The 19,821-nt window shown below is 38.4% G+C and overlaps 2 protein-coding genes across 2 annotated transcripts in view; one reads left to right on the top strand and one right to left on the bottom strand.

Moving 5' to 3' along the window:
- Positions 1–675: 675 nt before the first annotated feature.
- On the bottom strand, positions 676–19,809 carry Ints12 (integrator complex subunit 12). The gene is made up of 7 exons (NM_027927.4): positions 19,688–19,809; positions 14,752–14,916; positions 13,102–13,254; positions 10,857–11,041; positions 9,148–9,307; positions 4,579–4,725; positions 676–2,829 (listed from the first exon to the last, which is right to left on the bottom strand). Exons 2-7 carry the CDS (start codon positions 14,905–14,907, stop codon positions 2,245–2,247), a joined length of 1,386 nt encoding a protein of 461 aa, NP_082203.1. The 5' UTR covers positions 14,908–14,916; positions 19,688–19,809; the 3' UTR covers positions 676–2,244.
- Gstcd (glutathione S-transferase, C-terminal domain containing) overlaps positions 19,625–19,821 on the top strand; it is a 110,290-nt gene continuing 110,093 nt past the window's right edge. Inside the window, exon 1 of the mRNA NM_001356309.1 lies at positions 19,625–19,787. The gene's annotated coding sequence lies outside the window, so the exon portion shown is untranslated. The remainder of the gene's footprint in view (positions 19,788–19,821) is intronic.

The following is a 19,821-nucleotide window of genomic DNA, read 5'->3' as shown; positions in this document are numbered from 1 at the left end:
TCACTCATTCACTGGAGAGCTGGAGATTCCAATGCTATTCAAGACAAAACAAGCTCTCTACCCCTCATATAACTCAAGTGTTAGAAATCCTTGTTATACATAACCAAAAAAAAAAAAAAAAAAACCCATACTATTGCTACTTTCATAACTGCTTCTTGTAGTATACTTGATGAGGAAAAAAATAAAGGCCTATGAGCTAGTTAATTTATAATAATTTATAATATCAAATATATACCTTAAAAATACCAAATTTAGGCCCTTACTACACACACACACACACGCACACAAATTACCTATACAAAGAATCCTATTCACTGAAAGATAAATTACTTCCTAAACTCATTAAAATTTCCAACTAGTGCCACAAATATCAAAAATAATTGCTTCTCTCAGATCCAGCACACTTTCTGTAATGAGACTAAAATTTTTTTACTTCAAAGCTAATATGTAAACTGTACTAAGCATTATTTCTCTAATGTCTTCAAGGAAGTGAATTTCAATAACTGTAATAGCTGTTGATATAAACTTGTGTCAGGTCATTTTGTTAAGTCAAAATTGCATTTGAAGTATAAACAAACTGTTTTGAACTCTTTATAAAGGGGATATGGAGTTTATACCAAACCAGTGTTAATGAACAGAAAGGTGATTCACAAAACAAAAACATCTACAGGCACATTTTTAAGTATATAAATAGATATTTATTCCATCTCTAAATTTTGAGTTTATTTCAATATTGGTTTCTAATTTATTATGAACAATTTAACGCCATTATTTAACAGTTTAAAATACTTCCATAGAAAAAGACCAAGCTTAATTTAAAAGTTTTCTCTTTTACAATGATTATCAATTTATTTTTAGAATAATGATGTTAGAACATCTAGGGATAAAGATACACTGAGATTAGATTTAAAGCAATTTGACTCAATGAATATAGGAAATCACAAGATTCATTTTTGGGAAATAATGAGGTATTCATTGATTATAAAAAAGAAAGGAAGCTATTTTTCTATAATACATTTACTGGTCAGATACAGAAAGTATTCTCTGTTGGGGTATGTACATATATACATATATATATGTAAACTAATGGGTAATTCATTAGCTTACAAGACAATGGCTTGGACCATGTATATAGGATCACATCACGGCAAGAGTTCAGAGGAGATTTTGCCCAAGGGTCAATTCTGGGATAGCCTTTTATAACTCCACTCTTGGCCAGAATTAGTCAGTGGACATATGAGGACTAATTAATCCTTCCCAAGGGCATACTCTTCCCCCAACAGGCTCCACCTGTCAACCACCAACTCCATTGCCATATTGGGGATTATGCTTCCTAACACATAAAACCTTAAGACAAACCATATCCTAACAATATTCAAAGCATATGAGCACGTTCTGACAGAAACCTCAAGGACTAATCATTAGGTAGGAGCCTCTTTCATACAAAGATAAACCACACCAAACGTTCTTGAAGTATTAAAAACAGCTTGTCCTTTCACCATGAGGAAGAAGCTGGGTGCAAACTAGTCATAAATGCCCATCTGCCAAGCCTCTTGGAAATGGATACTCTTCTCAATGATTCTCAGAATGTGCAACCAGGATGAGCCAAGTCAGCATTTATTAAATGTACATATCTGCACATATCCACACACTGGCCAGGTACGGAAAGTGGGCAACGTGAGAAAGTATACTGTATGAGCATTCATAATCTACTGGAATAAATAACGCCCTAAGTAATTGATAAGGGGTGGTTGAGAGCTAAAGACATGATAGGGAGCTATGGGAAATCACTTTCAAAATTAATTTTGATAAAAGAGGAGGTAATTGGAGAGAGATACTAGCTGACATGAGGACAATGACTGACACTGAACATTTCAGATTTTATAAAACGCTGGAACACTTTCTATTGAGTTGTCCCTGCCACCCATAAGGTACCAGGTGAGCCATTTCTTTTCATCTGTATGCGCCATCAATTTCTTGAAGCTCTTGTCATGCATCAGTCATTATAATCACTATTTTCACACACTATGGAAATTAAAAATGCTAAACAGACTGAAATAAATAGATCCAAGTTTGGCTAAATAATATTAGCATTTTAATGTAACAAACAATAGAGATTTGATCAAGATTTTTATTAAGGTACAGTACATTACAACTTTTGTCCCAGTAAGGGTTTTATTTTGTTTGTTTTGTTTTGTTTTTTAAGTTTTAGAGTAATATGATATAAAAATCTATCTGGCCATATTACTTCTTGAGTTTCTTTTGGGCAGCTTTCTTCTTGACCATCTGTAATCGCTTCATTGCGTTGAGCTGTGATTCTTGAGAAGTTGGACCTTTAAGAGATGCTGAGGTACTGCTGCTGGTCTCTGATGTGGCTTTGCTGGTGGTACTTCCACTGGGCCCCGTTGTAGCACTATTTCCATTCCCACTCAATTGGCTGCTGCCTCCAGGAACTAAACTACTAGGACTAGGAAGACCCACTTTGCTGACGTTATCACAACTCACTGAGCGACTCAGGCCAGTCTTGCCTAAGGTTAGTGGTGGAAGCGGTTTCAACGGGACAGAGGGGCTAGTGCTGTTACCAGAACCTATTTTGGAACCTATTCCACCTTTGGATGATGTTGCCAGACCAGTCAAACCCACAGGCTTCTGGTTAGAGGATGAGGCAGCAGGTTTTCCACTACTGTTTTGTGCTGCTGAATTCAATTTTGCTGTTGATGGACCAGCTGAAGAAGTTTTGGCTGCAAAAGCTGCCCATCCAGTTAGGCCACTAGTTACTGAAGAGGACACGTTGTTACTAGAAGAATTTCCTGAAATAACCGTGGATGGCTAAAAAAAAATAAAAAATATAAGTCTTACATTAGAGCCAAATATAATCAACACCTGTATGTCTTTGAATATAAATGCTTACTTGTATATAAAGAAGTAATGCATGGACAATATGGACAACAAAACAAAATTAGGTTCTTATGAAGCTGAATTGGGAAACACATGGGCGTTTCTGTAGTCAGGGAGACTGCTACACAACTTGCAGTTCCTGAATGCCACACTGTTTTAATGACTCCAGAGAAAATACATGAAATTCTTTTTGGGAACTGCCCTAAGATTCAGTCACAAACGACAGAAGAGAATCAGATTTAGTTCTTCAAGTCACTTTTCTTACCACCCAAAGTTTCACCTAGCTCATGACACTTTTAAATCCAATCTACTTTAATTTAAAAAAAAACAACCAAACCAAAAAAAACTGTTTACACACAAGACACTCAGGAGAAAATACCTAAGACAAAGATTCAATCATTGATAGATGTGTTAAAGGAAATGTCTATATAGAAGTTCTACACTCACTTAAAATAATCAAGTTGCCACAAAAATTTCAACATCTATTCTACTATAAAATATCCTCAGATGTGTAAACTGAGGATACATTAAAAAGAACTCATAAAAGCAGTTTTGCAGTGTGTTTCCATTGAAACTATAGTAATAGACCCCAACTTTCACATAGTAGACTTTGCATCTGCCTCTTGGGTGGCACAGGCATTTTGGGGAGGTTTGACACACTCCTGGCTCACGTGTCAACTCTAACATTTCGGCTTCTCTGATCAACTTCCTACACAGACAGACAAGAGGCCCTAAGCATTGCTGATTGCTGTTGTAAGCATATAGGGTGACTTCTGTCCACTCACAGTCTGTCTACCTTCTTCACACTGAGACAAGCTCACAAAAGCATTCAAAGGGGAAGTCAGATATAGGACTGTCTGTATTTAAAGAGAAAAATACATAAAGTATAAAAATAGTGATGTAGTATCTAGAATATCTATTTGTATTTTAGAATTGAGCTCTTATGAAATAGTAGGCAAGACTTCTTTAGCTCTTACAAAGTTGCCTTCAACATAGCCTGTATATGACTACTTTTAAGCACCAGAAAAAGCAATCAAAATAAGAGTGCTTTGGGGTTTTTATTGATACGAAAAGTTGAAACTTTTGTTCACATGTCCTGAAAAGCCACATTTTTATAATAGCATTATATAATTATCTCATGATATCCTGATTAGGAAAAACATCTTACAAAACATAAATTCCTGGGACACACACTGCTGGTGACAGAAAATGAAAGCAAAGAACACAGTGTGGCAAACTTAATTTTCAGTTTGAAAAATCCATTTTTCTCCTTTCCCTTCTATAAGACATGAAACTATCTGCTCCACCAAAGAGAACTTATTTAAAGTGACTAAGAGACCAGTGGTCAATGAAGGATGGACAGGAAAGCAAGGTGGCTGTGCTGAGCACCTGACTCTAATGACCGCTGTGGCCTGGGCTGCTCCACAGTGACAGATGGTGTAGAGCACAACCAGGATGCACAGACATGAAGCACTACAACCTTGGGAACCTAGCACCACCTCACACTTCAGTGTAGAAAGTAAATTCTGATATAAATGCTCCCCTCCTATCTAATTAATTATTAGTGTTCTTCACTTCCAACATCAGACACATAATAAAGTTTCTCATCAAAGTTTTATGAGAGCCTACCCTTCAGTCAGCCACACTGAGGTTTAACGCGGATGAAAACAAACACTTTACCTTAACTTCGGTTCTCTTGAATGCTAGGAAGGTTGTCTCTTGTTTAAGTTTGGTTTCTGGCTTCTTGACTAATGGATCCTTGACAGTTGGAGTCACAGAAACAACAGTGGGCGCTGGTTTCTGTGGTGGCTTCTGAGTTTTCTGAGCCTATGAAAAACAGGTGGATAATTATACATAAAAATTTTTATTAAATAACAAAATTAAAAATGCATTAAAAACTATAAACATTGAACGTTAACAATAGTTCTAAAAATATTGTGATGATATTGAAATATCAAAAGAAATCAACATATAGTTTTACAGATTTCATTAGTTTCTGAAGAGTAATGATACCATCAATCATGCAAATTAGGGTTTGTTAAATATTATTTTAACAAGATAACCCTCCTGTTTTCAATAAAGGAAAATCCCAAACTATGGTACAGCTACTCTTTGTTACCCATGCAGGATGGGTTTCGGAACCCCTGACAAAAACCAAAATCTGTGGATGTTCAATTAAGTCCCTCAGATAATCAGCCTAGTATCTGGGCCTAGTGCCATCTGTCTCTAAGTACTCAGGAGGCGGAAGCAAGAAGACTAGGAGCATAGGGGCAGCCTGGGCTCTAAAAGGAGTACGAAGGCCTGCCTGATTTCTACATTAAGGCCTTGTCTTAAAGACTTATGGGAGGTAGAAGAACCTGAATCTCTGTCAATTCCAGGTCAGCCTGGTCTACCTAGTGAGTTCCAAAACAGCTAGGGATACAAATACAGACAAAAAACAAGTAAAACAAGTAAACAAACAAAAGAAACAAAACCCACTAAGGCCGGGGCTCACTGAGTAAAGAAGCTTCCATACAACCCTGGAGTCCCGAGTGTAATCCCTGAAACCCATGTAAAGGTGGAGGGATAGAACCAGCTCCAACAAACTCATTCTCTCTGGCTCTGTCTCGGTCCCAGTCTCTTTCTCTCTCTGTTTGTGTGTGACTCTCACAGCCTCCACCCTCAAACAAAGTACTCTGAAAGCTTGGGGGATACAGCTCAGCTGTAAAGCATACTTAGCATGTAAGGCCCTGGAGTTCCAGCTACAGCACTAGGGGGAAAATACTACATTTATAGAAGACCTCTGTAGACAGTAACTCATCTCTAGGTTTCTAAATCTAAATGCCATGCATTGAAATATTGAATATTGAAATAATAGCAGGGAAACCAGCCTGTCCTTGCTTTGTACTGATGCTTTAATGCCCTTATTCTACCAACAAATATTTTCAATGCAGAGTAGGTGGAATACATAGATGCTGAGTTCACAGAAAGTGGGAGACAATCATGGAATTAGCATCACTCCTTAAATAGTGCACGTCATTTCTTTTTATGGTTAGCCAAAGACTGAAGTAGTTTCTTCTTGAGGTTCAGTTGTAAGTTTTTAAGTTACTGAAGATGAGTTAAAAACAACTCTGGTAATTTACATGGTTTTAAACACTGAATTCAAAGGGAAGAATTATTCATGAATAATAACACATTTTGGAGGTTTTTTCATACAGGTGAATCAAATCCTTTGAAAAGTTTATAAATATAATTTCCATGTTATTCAGTAAGAATTTTATTTATTCCTCCTAAGCATTTTTATTTTGACCAATAACTGACTTTATTTTATGACAAAATGAATACTACCCAAGTCTCCCTATAAACGTGGATCCTCTTTCAGATTCTGAGTGTTTACTGCAGGACAGCCCTAGCTATGTAGCAGTACAGAGAAAGACTGAAACAGTGTTTAGTATCAAAGAGACCCAGGGCTGACCCCTGCTCATTCCTCCCCAGCTGTTACCTCAGGTGCAACACACATGCCTCCCTCCCTTCACCTGTGTGTTTATGAGGACGGATTGTAGTTATGTAAGAGCTTAAGCTAGGAGCTCATAATGTTAGGTGCTGACGATATAATTACTGTTACCTAGCATATGCAAGGACCTGGCTTTGACCGCCTGTACCTCAATAATATAAAAGTGAAACATAATTGCTGTGCTGGTTATTGTCAATTTGACACAACCTGCAGTCACTTGGGAACAGGGAACCTCAACTGAGAATTCCCAGATCAGAACAGCCTGTGCTAATGTCTATGAGAGCCTGTCTTGATTAATGATTGATATGGGAGGGCCCAGTCCAGGGTGGGCAGCACCATCCCTAAGCAAGAGGGCCTGATCTACATTGGAAAATCAGAACTGGAAAGGAAGCCGTGTGTGTGTGTGTGTGTGTGTGTGTGTGTGTGTGTGTCTGTGTGTGTGTGTGTGTGTGTGTGTGTCTGTGTGTGTGTGTGTTACAACTTTGCTTTGGAAGTAACTGAAGGCCACTGGGAAACATAAACAGATCAAGTGAAGTCACTCATCTAGATGAATAAATCTACACAATATAGTGGCAAAACAGCTGGAAGGGAAATGAAGAGACCTCTTACGGGCTACTGCAGAGCTAAGTCATAAGAGGCTTGCAGAACAGAGTGGTAAGACTGACGTGAGCAGAGGGAGGCATATAGGACGTGGACACAGTTAAGTTTAGCAAACAAAGCTATGAAGAACTATGAAAGATTTCAAGCATAACATCTAGCTCAGGCAACTGAGGGGAGGTCTAAAGAAAATCACTTTAACTTAAGGATATGACATTTAAAGGATCAGTATGGAGTCAGTTATAGAAGGCCACATATAAAGAGATTAAAATCATGTACATAGGTTGATGTAAGCTAACTTAAAAAATAAGAGAAGAAAACCTTGAGGAAATTTAGCTTTTAACTTTGGTTAATAAAAAGTGATGGAGAAATAATAATTTAAATATTTTGGAAACTTAGGTCTTTCACAAGTTATTTCTTTTAAAAATTATTCATTTTTTGTGGTTGTCCTGCTCTGGAATGTATCATACTGCTGTTGTGTGGCACACGCTTTTGAACTGCAACATTCCCTCCAAATTTGCAGGAAGAAGGGGAGACTCATGAGCCTCAGGAGGTAAACAAGTGGTCACGTGCTGGGGAGAACAGGAACTCTAGAGCCCACCCCTGCAGTATGAAAACAAGTTAACAGTTGCTAGGGATGACTGAGCACTCAAACTGCACAGACATGTTTGGACTGACTGTGCAACAGCCTTCAAGCTGTGTGGCAAGCTCCAGGAGACATCACCGTGTTGCTGTGCTATTTCTGGGGATGGAGCTGCTTGCATCAGCCCTCACCGTGACCTCACCAATGTTCCTCTTAGTAACCCCAATAAAAACCCTCATTTGGTCACCAATTGGACATTGGTACAATGACTACTTTGGTTTGCTGTGGACTCCATTTCTAGAGTGAATAGTCCTTGTGAGTTCAAGCATGTGTGTGCTGGTTATGTGCATGTATGTGTGCTCCATGGACTGAGGAAAAGTGTGTCATAACAACTGCTCATCTGAAATAATTTTGGTTGTAGTTTTGAAGAGCTAATTTCAATAGGAAACTAAAAAAAAAAAAAAAAATGTATAAGGAGGTAAGAATGGATCAACTCGCATTCTTCTACATGCAAACCACCAGTTGAGGCAGCACCATTTGGTCCCGTGAAGGCTCTATGCTCCAGTACAGGGGAATGTCAGGGCCAGGAAGTGGGAGTTTCCGGACGGGAAACCAGGAAAGGGGATAACATTTGAAATGTAAATAAAGAAAATATCTAATTTTTAAAAAGTGATTATAAAAAAACTAAAAAATTAAATATAGAGATTTCTTGTTACAAAGAAAAAGAATATATACTAATAAACTTTTACTATTTTTGACAGAATAAAACATTTCCTACTTCTGCTTTATCTAAGTAAACATAAAATGGACCTCCTGACTTTTACTTTAGTTGACAAATTGAGATCTTAAAAAAAAATATAAGGTCAAACAGACAGAAATTCATTTGCTAAACAGACATAAAGTTGCTTCTATTAAGACTTCTTAATTGAAGACACAGGAACACTCAAGAGATGACAAACCACTGTAGTAGATAGCCACTTCTTCGTTTCTTTAAAATAAAATTCATAAAATAAATTTATTTACCCTTTAAATTAATAAAACTATAAAGTCTTCAGTATTAGTAGTTAGTGTGAGCACACTGGGAAAGTACATTGTGAGAATAAGATAAAGCCATAGTCCAATGAGGAGGAAGACTGGTGAATCTGGGCACACAGGTGGGAAGACAGATGGACACAGGCCTCTGCACAGATGCGAGTTTCCTGGTTTCTACTCATTCAGGAATAGAGATTTTCCTATGTCTTCTTAACAGACTCAACAAGACTGGGACTTCCTATCTCACCACTTGTGCTTCATGGTGTTATAAAATGTTTGTGATTAAAGCTTCATGATTGAAAAACATAGTGTCCTATGTGTCTTCAACCCTGTTTCTTTAAATTAAGGTGAAGAGAGAAGGACATGTATAATGTCTTTGGGCATAGCAACACAAATCTATACTACAGTATATATGCAAACACTTAAATGTTAGCTTGTTTTTCAGCATTATTTTCAGTATGTGAAATATCCTAATTTCATTTTGAAATCATCTATGGACAAAGGAGCGTGAGACTGTGGTTAAAATGTAAAGTGTGCTTCTTACCATTCTCTTCATCTGTCTAGTGCACCGGGCACAGTACCACACCAGGCGAGGGTCATTCACTTCTTTGTCTGTCACCTGGGGCTTATGGCAGTCTTGGTGGTAGAGGTTATGGCACTCTTGACATTCTACCAGTTGGTTTCCAGATGCCACGGTCATTTGTCTAAGAAAAACAGTTCGTTAAACACTGCAGTATCTTCAGCATACAATTTAAAGCTGTTTCTACATTCTTCTGGTAAACTTTGTTATGTTAAAGAGAAAGAACCTCAGAAAAATCAATCTTCATTAAGAAAAATATCAAACATTAGTATAAAGTCTACATAAGACCTTCATTTCTGATAGGTAATACTTAGTCAATAATTACAACACTTCAATTAAGTTTAATTCTATTTTTAGTCACTTAGCATTACAAGTTTTTTTTTTTTAATTTTTCAAAAGGTAGTAGGCTCTGACTACACTAATGACAGCACTTTCTTAGTATCTCCATTGCATTCCCTTGTTAGGTAGCTACATGTGTTTTGCCTTCATCATTAATAAGTTAGGTAAGCGGAGTGTGAACACTCACACTTGTCACTCCAGCATAATTCATGACTAAGAGAAGGGCATCACTGCGTGTTTAAGCAGAGCCTGTGCTAGATGTTCTAGGCTATCCTAGATTAGAGTAAGAACCTGTCTCATAAAACTTACTTAAAAAATCAACAAACAAAAAATTAAATGTTATCCAAAGATGAGAACCTACGCTAATCATTTATTCTAATTAATACAAGATGTTTGGTCTAAGTCTGACCAAAGTATCTATTTGAACAGAATGTTCTAGCAGGTGTAGTAAAAGGTACACATCCCAGCAGCACAGGAAAGCGAGCACCACAGGCTTAGTGCACTGTACTATGTGCCTTGACAAAAGGAAACACAGTCACTAAGTCTCTCCCTGTTAGTACTTTTACTGTTAATAGTCATTGTAAGATGCTTGTTTTCATAGCAGATTGGGGTAAAAATACAATGTATATGAAAACAGTTTATGGAGAAGCCATCAACTCATTTTCTGTAACGCTCCCAAAGCATGTATTTCCTTAGTTCCAATATACTACAATAGTAGAAGTTAATATTTTTCTTAGAATAGCCACAAAAATTAATTATGAAAAAAAAAACACAAAAAACCAAACCAAACAAACAAAAACGAAGCCAAAACCCCCAACCAAAGGATCTCCCACCAGGCAGAATTACATGCTTCTCTAAGTATGCATTCCAGCGTAAAAGTGTCACTCAGGAGAGCCTATTCTTAGGAAAAGATGTAGTGGTGTTTTTTGAGAAATGGCATGTACTAGTTTATTTTTTTAAAGACTCATCAGCATTTCAGAAAAAAGAAAAAGCAATAAAGACAGCTTAAAAAAAAGATAGAAATGACATTTATGATTGATTCTTCCTCCCTCCCTCTAGCCTCATGAATGCAGACAGCATTATACAGCACACTAGACTAAAGAAGCTGTGGTCTGGAAGATAAACTAGCTGACAGTTTTCAGTGTTCAAGGATTAGATGTGTAGTTTACAAGATGCAGTCTACTTATTTGTTCTTCATCCCAAGTAATAAATATAAACAAAATTCTCAACAAATTATTTGACTGGGGGGGGAGGGCACAGAGATAAACAGAGTAGGAGGAGAGTGTTTGCTCATTCTAAAGAATGAAAACGCCCTGTGGTAGAGCATAACCTACCTACAAACAACACAGGCCAACCCCATCTCCATGGCAAAGTCATCAGCACTAGTCTCCTCAAAGCTGGAGAGGTCAGCCATACTCAAATCCTTGCTGGTTTGGACAGTAATGGGAGAGGATCGTGTCTCTGGCTTCTCCAGTCTAGGTTTCTTTGGAACATCAATTCCTTCAGTGACATCTTTCATCTATGAAAAGAACGAGATGTTGAACGATTGTGAAAGTAACATGACATAAACTCTAAATCACTGAGAGAAATGAGGGACAATATACAGCAAAGTTCACTTTATAGACATTTTCACACTGACAGGGAGAGCTGTACACTTCGAGGACCAGTAGACGAATCTTAACTATAATTTGAGTTGGACTCATGGGAGGAGTAGGAGGGGGAAAAGGAAGGGGGAGAACTTTTATAAATTTAAAAAATTAAATTAAGAAAGGTACTTGGCAATTAGTATGCTAAACTAGCAAGATATAAATAAATCAAAATAGTATAATATCTGTATTCCGCTTTGTATTATACATACTAAAGAATTCTGAAAATTCAATGCATATACTATCCTATTTCTCTCCTTTAAGATGCTTGGACTAATATGGCTATTTAAAACAACAAAGCAAAACTTTCAGGGTGGGGACACTGCTGAGTGAACGAGGTGCCTGCTGTCCAAGCATGAAGGAACAGAGGTTGGATCCCTGGAGCCCACATAAGAGCAGGCACCTGGCCAGCTAGCTCCATTAGTCTGAATCAGTGAACTCTGGGGTCAGCAAGAGACCTGCGTCAGTACACAGAGTAGACAGTAAGTACATAGGATATTCCTGTTGACTTTGAGCATTTACACACATGTAGTCATGCATGCACTATCCAAACACATGACACACATACACATGAACACACACCATATGTAAAAGACTATATGTAAAAAACACTTTAATTGTGACTAGTAATATTCAAACTATATTGAAAAACTGAATAATGAGCTCTATTCCTATCTACACTTAATGTATCACCACATTTTCTCCAAAGCTAATTCTGGAAATTTTAAGATATAAAAGTTATAGGTAAATCTCTTGGATTCACAAAAATTAAATCCTGAAAGTACACAGAGAATTTAGAAATTTTAAACTATATTGGTAAAGGTATAAATTTATTATAATGATTTTGGATAGCAATTTGGTTATATCTAGTAATGATAAAAATATAATTATCTTCACATCCATTTATAGGCATATGACTTACAAAAATTACTAACATGGTCACAGGAAAATATGAACAGCTCACTGAAGCTGTACTGTAAGAAAAGAAAAACAGAAATCTCCTAAATATTTACCAGTGAAGTGATTGATACATTTATTTATTCACAGAATCAATGTTAATGGTAGCAAACAAATGGTAAAAAACAAAAAGCAAACAAACAAAACCAGAAACACACTAAGACATACATATACCGACATAAATTTGAAAGACACAGTTTGGTCACAGAGACTCCTTGGTGGATAAGGTGGTTGCTACCAAACTGATGGCCTGAGTTCTATCCCCAAGCCACCCTGTTAGAATGGGAGAGCTGACTCCTTCACCTTGTTCCCTGGCTTCCAGATACACCTGCAGCACACGTGCTCACACTCCCACAAGAACATTAACGTAATACAAACTTAAAGACAAAGCACTGTTGAGTGAACAAAAAATAACTAAATGGCATATATACACACTGTAAAGACAGCTGTGTAAATACAAGAGCACAAAGATAATGCAGTGGTTAGACTAATAATAATCATCTATTACTAGCAATAGTATGAAAACACATGGGATAATATGCCTACCTGAGGGCAAAGGCCACTGAACATCTTTTAGTGCATTCTTTATTAGTTGCTGAACTTTAACTACCATTTCCACAAGTTACCCCAAAAATACACATCACGTATTACCTGTAGCCTTGTCATGTAACAAGCTGGAGTTTAGTCACTGTGGTTTCTTTGTTTTACTTCTCAAAAGCTACTGCAGCCAGAGTTAGGGATTAGAGTCATCATTACTTTCCCTTGCGGTGCAAATGCTTGACAACAACTATCTCAAACCATGGTTACATATACATCTAGATTTTATTCATTTTCTTAAAAGTTCAACATCTCAGGCTATGAAAACATACTTACAGAATGATCGTGATGTAACTCCGCCCACTGCTACATAAAGAAGTGTTCTTTCTGCCTATGAAAACTGCTTATCCCTTCCTACCAAGCCTAAAGCAAAGCTTACCTTATCAGCAGGTCTCTTCTCAGCCTCCTTCTTTATCTTCTCAGCTGTGAGGACTTTGCCGTTACTACTGCCGGAAGGGAGGCTAGATGATGTTTTGGGCTCTTGCTTAATAGAAAGTGATTTTGTACTTGAAATTTTGGGTGGTTCCACATCCTAAAAGGGTGAAATAAAAAGGTAAGAGGCATTCATTTTACTCAAAGTAGAAGGGCTGGGTCTACTGCTTAGTGCTTGCCTAGCATGTAGAAAGTCCTGAAGAAAGCACCGAGAAAAGAAACAAGCACAGAAAGTAATGACCTAAACAGTCTCCAGTTAAAAACCAAGATACCATACTCTAGTCCATCTACCACCGTTCCTACCATGGCCTCACTAGGAAACCGGAGACAGAACCAGCACCTATCTCAGGTTCTCATGGTGTGCATGTCGATGAGACAGCCACCGCAACCACAGACCCTTTATCACCCAAACTCTTTTGTGATCATTCTCTTGCAGGCTTACACTCTAGAAAGCTGTGGACACTACAGCTGGGTTGTAGCCATAACTTATGCTTCAGATTCTGATCAGACTCAAGCTAGCCATAGTTGTCTTCCGTCTTAGTTGGGCAGCTGTGTCTCCACACCTGGGTTACCTGGAGTTTCAGATCTAGAATAGTATAAAACTTCTAGCTGAAAGTCTGCCTGTACTAGGTAGACACTACTCCGGCTAACTTACTTATTTTGTTGTTATTTCTACAATTCTACAAGATAGTTCTTAGTCTCCTCACTTTGCCAAGGTTGGGTGAAATAAATTCAGTTTCCTCACTGTAAAGTAAGAAAAATATGCAATACTAATTTCCAGGGATGATTATTATCACAAAAATTCATTATAGCCACAAACCACTTAGGAAAGACTTAGTTAGAGACTGTAACATTTCAGGGTATGTAATTCTGTATCACACAACTACAAGAGGTAAACTGAACGTTCAAAAGGTGTTCCTGACTCTGAACCACACACTCTTGTCACATACTGCTGCCATTCACTACCAATAAAGGAGCTACATGGCTTTGTCATCTACAGCCTTTATTTACCCTTATAGCATCCTGTCCACATTTAATTCATTGTCAAAAAAAAAAAATCCTGTGTTGCTTATATTTTGATCCTTAAAACATTACAGAGTAATTAGAAATAAGTTTGGATACCTTTCACAGCATACAAATAGTTATAAAGAACTGGAAGTTAAATTGCAAAGAAGGAATTTTTGCACACCAGGTAGTAAAATAGCATATGCTCTAGACCAGCGGTTCTCAGCCTTCCTGATGCTGCGGCCCTTTAACATAGTTCCTCATGCTGTGCTGATCAACCATAAAATGATTTTCATTGTTATTTCATAATCGTCATTTTGCTACTGTTATGAATTGTAATGTAAATACCTATGTTTTGAGACAGACTCAGGCAACCCCTACAAAATGGTCGTGACCCATAAGTTGAGAACCATTGCTCTAGACCACACTAACATTTCCGGGTGTTCTTTGAAGGCATGAGGGAAGAGAACAAAGTTAAAGAATGTAATTTCTTTGAGACATAAGGAATGATTACATAGAGTATTTGGAGACAATCTAAATGTTATCACTGAACACTTCCAAGACTTTCCAAACTTTGTATTCAGGTCGATACCTTTTGAGTTGGACGGTAACTGGAATCAATGCCCCGAGCCAAAGACTCATCAAGCAACGCTTTTAGCTTTTCAGCAGAATCTTTACTCTTTGAATGTAAGAAACCTAGTGCTTTCAGAAAAATGGGATCAAGTTCCAAGTTCACAGTAGCAGCCATTGCAAACACCTAAAGACAAAAAACAGGAGGGGGAATAATTTAGACAGTGTATAATAATATATCATTTATCTATTTTGTTTTCTTGCTTATAATATTTTAAAATATCTGAAAGGTTACTAGAGACAAAGTAAGGACAGAAATTATCTGACTTCCTTCTCCCTTCTGGAACAATGAATGTTACCAACTTTACACGTATCTACATCCACTACATTTCTGAGACAGGATCTCCCTATATGCTCAGGCTGGACAATTTCATCTTCCTGCCTTCATCTCTGCACTGGTGAACTTGGAGGTGTGTTGCCACCACACCTTACAAAGACAAAGTTTTAATACTGACAAGATCTTTAATCACAGGGTATCTCCCTAGTTATCTCTAATAACACATCTGTAACTTATGACACGTAACTTGCCTGCTCTTAAGTCAAGTTTACTACACATTAAAATGTCTCTTTTCAAGTCTTATTTTTACCACAAAAATAGAGATCTTGTGTTCATGGGTGTGGGGCGGGGAGGGCAAGGATAGGATCACAGAGCGGGTTCATGTCGCAGTCGCTGTGTAGCTTTTACAACTGTTTCTTGTTTTGCTTCTGTGTATTTTCCTTCCTCCCCAGTCCTCTGTTATTTTTAATATCCCAGAAAGCATTAGTGGCAGTCTTTCTATATTGCATTTAGATGGAGGGATCTCTTGCATTAAGCTGTTTCTCAAAAGCAAGGTCTCTGAACAATGATCCTTACCTACTGCATGGATCCCTCAGGTCTAACACTGCTGTCCTAAGGAGCTTAAACAACAGGCCAGACAGTGGAGCCACACATCAAAGGGCTGCAAAGTTCTCAACACACAAGTTTTGTTTTCAGTTGATACCAATGTTATCACGTGCTTCTATTTCTGGTTGTCCTTCTTCCAAATACCTTCTTGGCAAGGAATTATTAAAATAAAAACATACCCTTGGTGTCCAATTCTTTGATCGATATACTGAGGTTTTAAATCCTCTTCTATCCTTAAGTTTAAAGGCATAGTAATGAAACAGCTACAGAGCTACAGTTAAAGGTCTCTCCCCAATTCCACAGTAAGCTCCCGTTTTCAAGGGCTTACAATGCCATTCAAACTTGCTGTACATTGAATCTTGGCATATGAAAGCACAGGCTGAAAATAGGTTTCACTTATACCGTCTGTTTTCCTCCTCATACCCTGCGCAGACAGACAGACAGATAGACAGACAGACAGACACACACACACACACACACACACACACACACACACATGCACGCGCACATACACACCAGGCTTTTTATAAGTTTCTAAAAAGGTATCTGATAATTAAAAATTATTACTAATTCTATGTTCTACTAAACCCTGATCTGTCTGGATTGCCTGGATAGTGAGTTTGAAGGCTAGAGTTCTAGAAAGAAAAAGTAACCACACCTCAGTTATATTAGTGAGAATTTAAGAAAATGAAATCGGCTCCACTGCTGCTTTAAATTATATTACATATAGTATCTCAAAGAATGACAGGAGGATTATTTGAAAATGCACTGATGAGGAAAATTCATTTACTATAATTTCCATGATTAAAGAGGTAAACCTGTTGTTTCAGCTAGAAAAACACAGTGTAACCTTTCTATGACCTATTTTATGTAGCTGTAGACACACTAGTTTACTTAACCCAGGGCAGTCTGTCTTACAGATTACTGAGCAAATAGTGATGCCTACACAAATACTTACAACGGGACAGAGGCACTACTTTATATTTTCTCTTTGGAAAAATGGAAGCAAAGTACTGCTATGTAATTCTGTCATCACAAATGAAATGCCCATAAATTAGGTAACCTATGGTGTAAGTCTACAAAATTTGTCAACAGCAATACTCTAAGGGGAACCTCAGAATTAGTTCTTTTTCTAAGACTTAACATGCTGTGCACCCCTGCCATAAATTACTGACATCTTTCAAACCCAGTTCTGCACATGGTGGAATGTTGTGTGTTTGTGCGTGAGCGTGTGTGTATAAGAAAGATTTAGAGACCACTATTCTAAACTATCCAGCAACTTCCAATTTCCCTTTTCTCCCAATACATCATGGCTTCTTTAAAGCACAGATGCTCATCCTGCAAATCCATCCAGTGTTTTTACTGAGCTCAGCCCTTCACCCTCCTCAAACTAGCTTTATTAGCCCAGTCATTAATAACACATTCCTCTATAGTTCCTCCTTTTTCCTCAAGCACTATCTATCTGTCTTTACTATTCTCACTAATGACATCATGTTTTACAGCTCCCAACACGGAAGTGTTCCTCTGACTTGTTCCATCAGAAAAGCTATAACAGTACTCAGATAGAACCTCTTCTGTATTGCTCAGCTTAGAAATTCCATGACTCCATTTATCAACCTCTGACCTCAGGGGTTTATTTACATAATATTAGGGCCAGGCCCTTCTTTCTCTCTCCCTGACATTACCTTTAATTAAGCATATATTATGATCTTCTAAAACATTTTATAAATAATTTTATTTAGTTCATTAACAGAAAGCTTCATTTTCAGCTAGTGAAATGTGAAGTCTGCTACACCATTCTCTATGACTACAATCAACAGCCTCCTTCTTTGCAAACTATATCTTCCTTTTTTTTTTTCCTTCTCCACTGTTTTAACTCAAGAAGATATCTGGGGTATTATAAGACAATATTTTTTTTAGTTAATTCCCTCCCCCCCCTTCTTTCTTGCTCCTATTTCTTTTTCAAACCAAAGAGAAGCAGTAGGTGGCATAAACAATGTACATGTAAATAGAGAACAGGAAGATAGATGAAAGAATATGTTAAGTGTGAGTTTATTTTAAAAACCTAAGCACTGTTTAAAACAAAGAAAGGAAGAAAATGAATACTTATTACTGTAAAACTATCAATAACCTAGGATGTGGCAGTGATAGCTAGCGCTGGTGGGAGGGATGGTTGGGGCACACCAGGAAGTACCTGTAGCTATGCAAGACACACTGCAACTGCCAGCCTACACAATAATCTCCCCGCATCGCTTACCTCTGTTTATGGCAGTATGCTATTCCCTTCCTGTTCGGCTTCCACTCTAGAACAAGCCGTTCCGTGACTCTCTTCCAGTTCTCTAAGCATCCTTATCCCACTGCTCTAAGGTTTACCTACTGTGTAGACATGCTTCTATTTGGCATCTTCTCCCGTCTACACCCAAACAAGTGCCACTGAAAGAAATACCATATTCTCTTCCAGGTTATTAGTCCTATCTAGCATGCTTCACACTTAGCATTCTCATGCTTGTTTGGTCAACTCACTTCCCATCTTTCCAGAAAGAACAATTACATTTTCCTACTGAACAGGACCTCTTGCAGCCTCTTGACTCTTTATTTCTCCAAGTCAGTTTTAAGTCCAGCTTCCCTTTTCCAAGTCCCCTTCTAGCTCTAGCTACTCTCCCCTATTTTAAGATCAGGTGAATACAAGAGGGATACTTTGTATTTTTACATTTAAGTTGGTATTGGACCTCTCTTTCCCTGGCTTTCTCATTCTTGCCACTATTGTTCCAATGCTCTGTCTTGCTTTAGTCTCACTACCAATTTGTTCTTCAGCAGTCATGAGCATTTTGTTGTCAAATACCATCTCAAGGCAGATGACTCTGTATGGTTTTTCTCTCACTTCCTCTTATTTCTCTGTTACTCTGAAAACAATGACCAGACTATTATATTCAGCTAACTCACCGAAGTCTAATATTCTTGTCTTTTACTCTACACAGTTCTAGTCACTTCAGCAAAAGGCATTCATGAAATGCAACTGTCTTTTCCTCTCAACATAACTCAAACACAAAAAAGCAAGACAATCGTCTATTTTATGGGTAGGGATGTGTACAGTGCTCTGACCTGCAACATTCACTTTCTACTCTTTCATTTGTCTTTAATTATTAATCTCACTAGTGTATAGCTTTTATGAGAGCAGAAGTTTATGAAGGGGGAATGTGAGGGGGAATGCAGGAATTTCCCTGGCAAGTAGCATTTCACAGGTGTTTTTAAAAAATATTTATTGAATCAACTGGATTTTTGCCAAAATGGTCCTTTTCAAGGCTGCTGTGATGTCCCCAAACAAAATTGAGCACCCCTACCTAAATAGATGCTTTCTCTCAGATCTCTTTCACCCTGCCTACTAGTTTCAAACAAACTTCTAAGTTGATCACCTGCTAGTGCATGAGATAAAGGAAACTGCAGAGAGTGCAATACTCATTACAACACTCGAGACCATCCCATTCGTGTTTCTGCAAGATTCTGTAATCCTTTCCAATTAACTTCTTCTTTCCATTTAGTGCTTCGCCTTTGGGGAAGTCTGGAAACTCAGGATGTAAAAACCCCAATTCCAAAACAAACCCAAGCGCTAGAGAAGCTAAGGAGAGTCAAGAGACACTTCGAAATGCCAATTCTTTGATGGAATCAAAACACACTGGGGGCGGCCTCGAATAGGGGTAAGTCCTTCTCAAGGAGGCCAGAACAGAGATGTAAAACGGGAGCTGTACAGAGGTCTCCGGAACCCTCGGTCAAAGGTCTTGGACAATTCCACGGTCCCGGTCCCCCGGGCCACCGTCCTCGGCGCCCTCCTCACTCAGTCCTTCCAGACTAGGAGGAGCGCTCAGGCGGAGCCACGCAACCACCCCGCAAATTATGAGGTCTCCCCTCCAGCAGGGAGGAGACCGACAGCCCACGGAGCTCCGCTCCGGCCGCCCCTCGCGGGGTCTCGAGCCTCCCCCCGAGGCGCCAGGAAGCGGGGACCCTCGTCACCACTCACCGCTCCGCCCCGCCACTCGGTCGGTTCCCGGTAGCTCTCTTCGAATCCGTCCCCGCCCTCACCAGCTTTAAGAAGAGAGAAACAAAGGTTCCCGCAACAGGTCGGAAGGGGAACGTTTCCGAGTGAGACAGCAG

The sequence above is a fragment of the Mus musculus genome, chromosome 3, assembly GCF_000001635.26.
Source record: "Mus musculus strain C57BL/6J chromosome 3, GRCm38.p6 C57BL/6J".
In the NCBI taxonomy this organism is placed as follows: Eukaryota; Metazoa; Chordata; class Mammalia; order Rodentia; family Muridae; genus Mus; species Mus musculus.
This window is presented reverse-complemented; position numbering and strand designations above follow the sequence as displayed.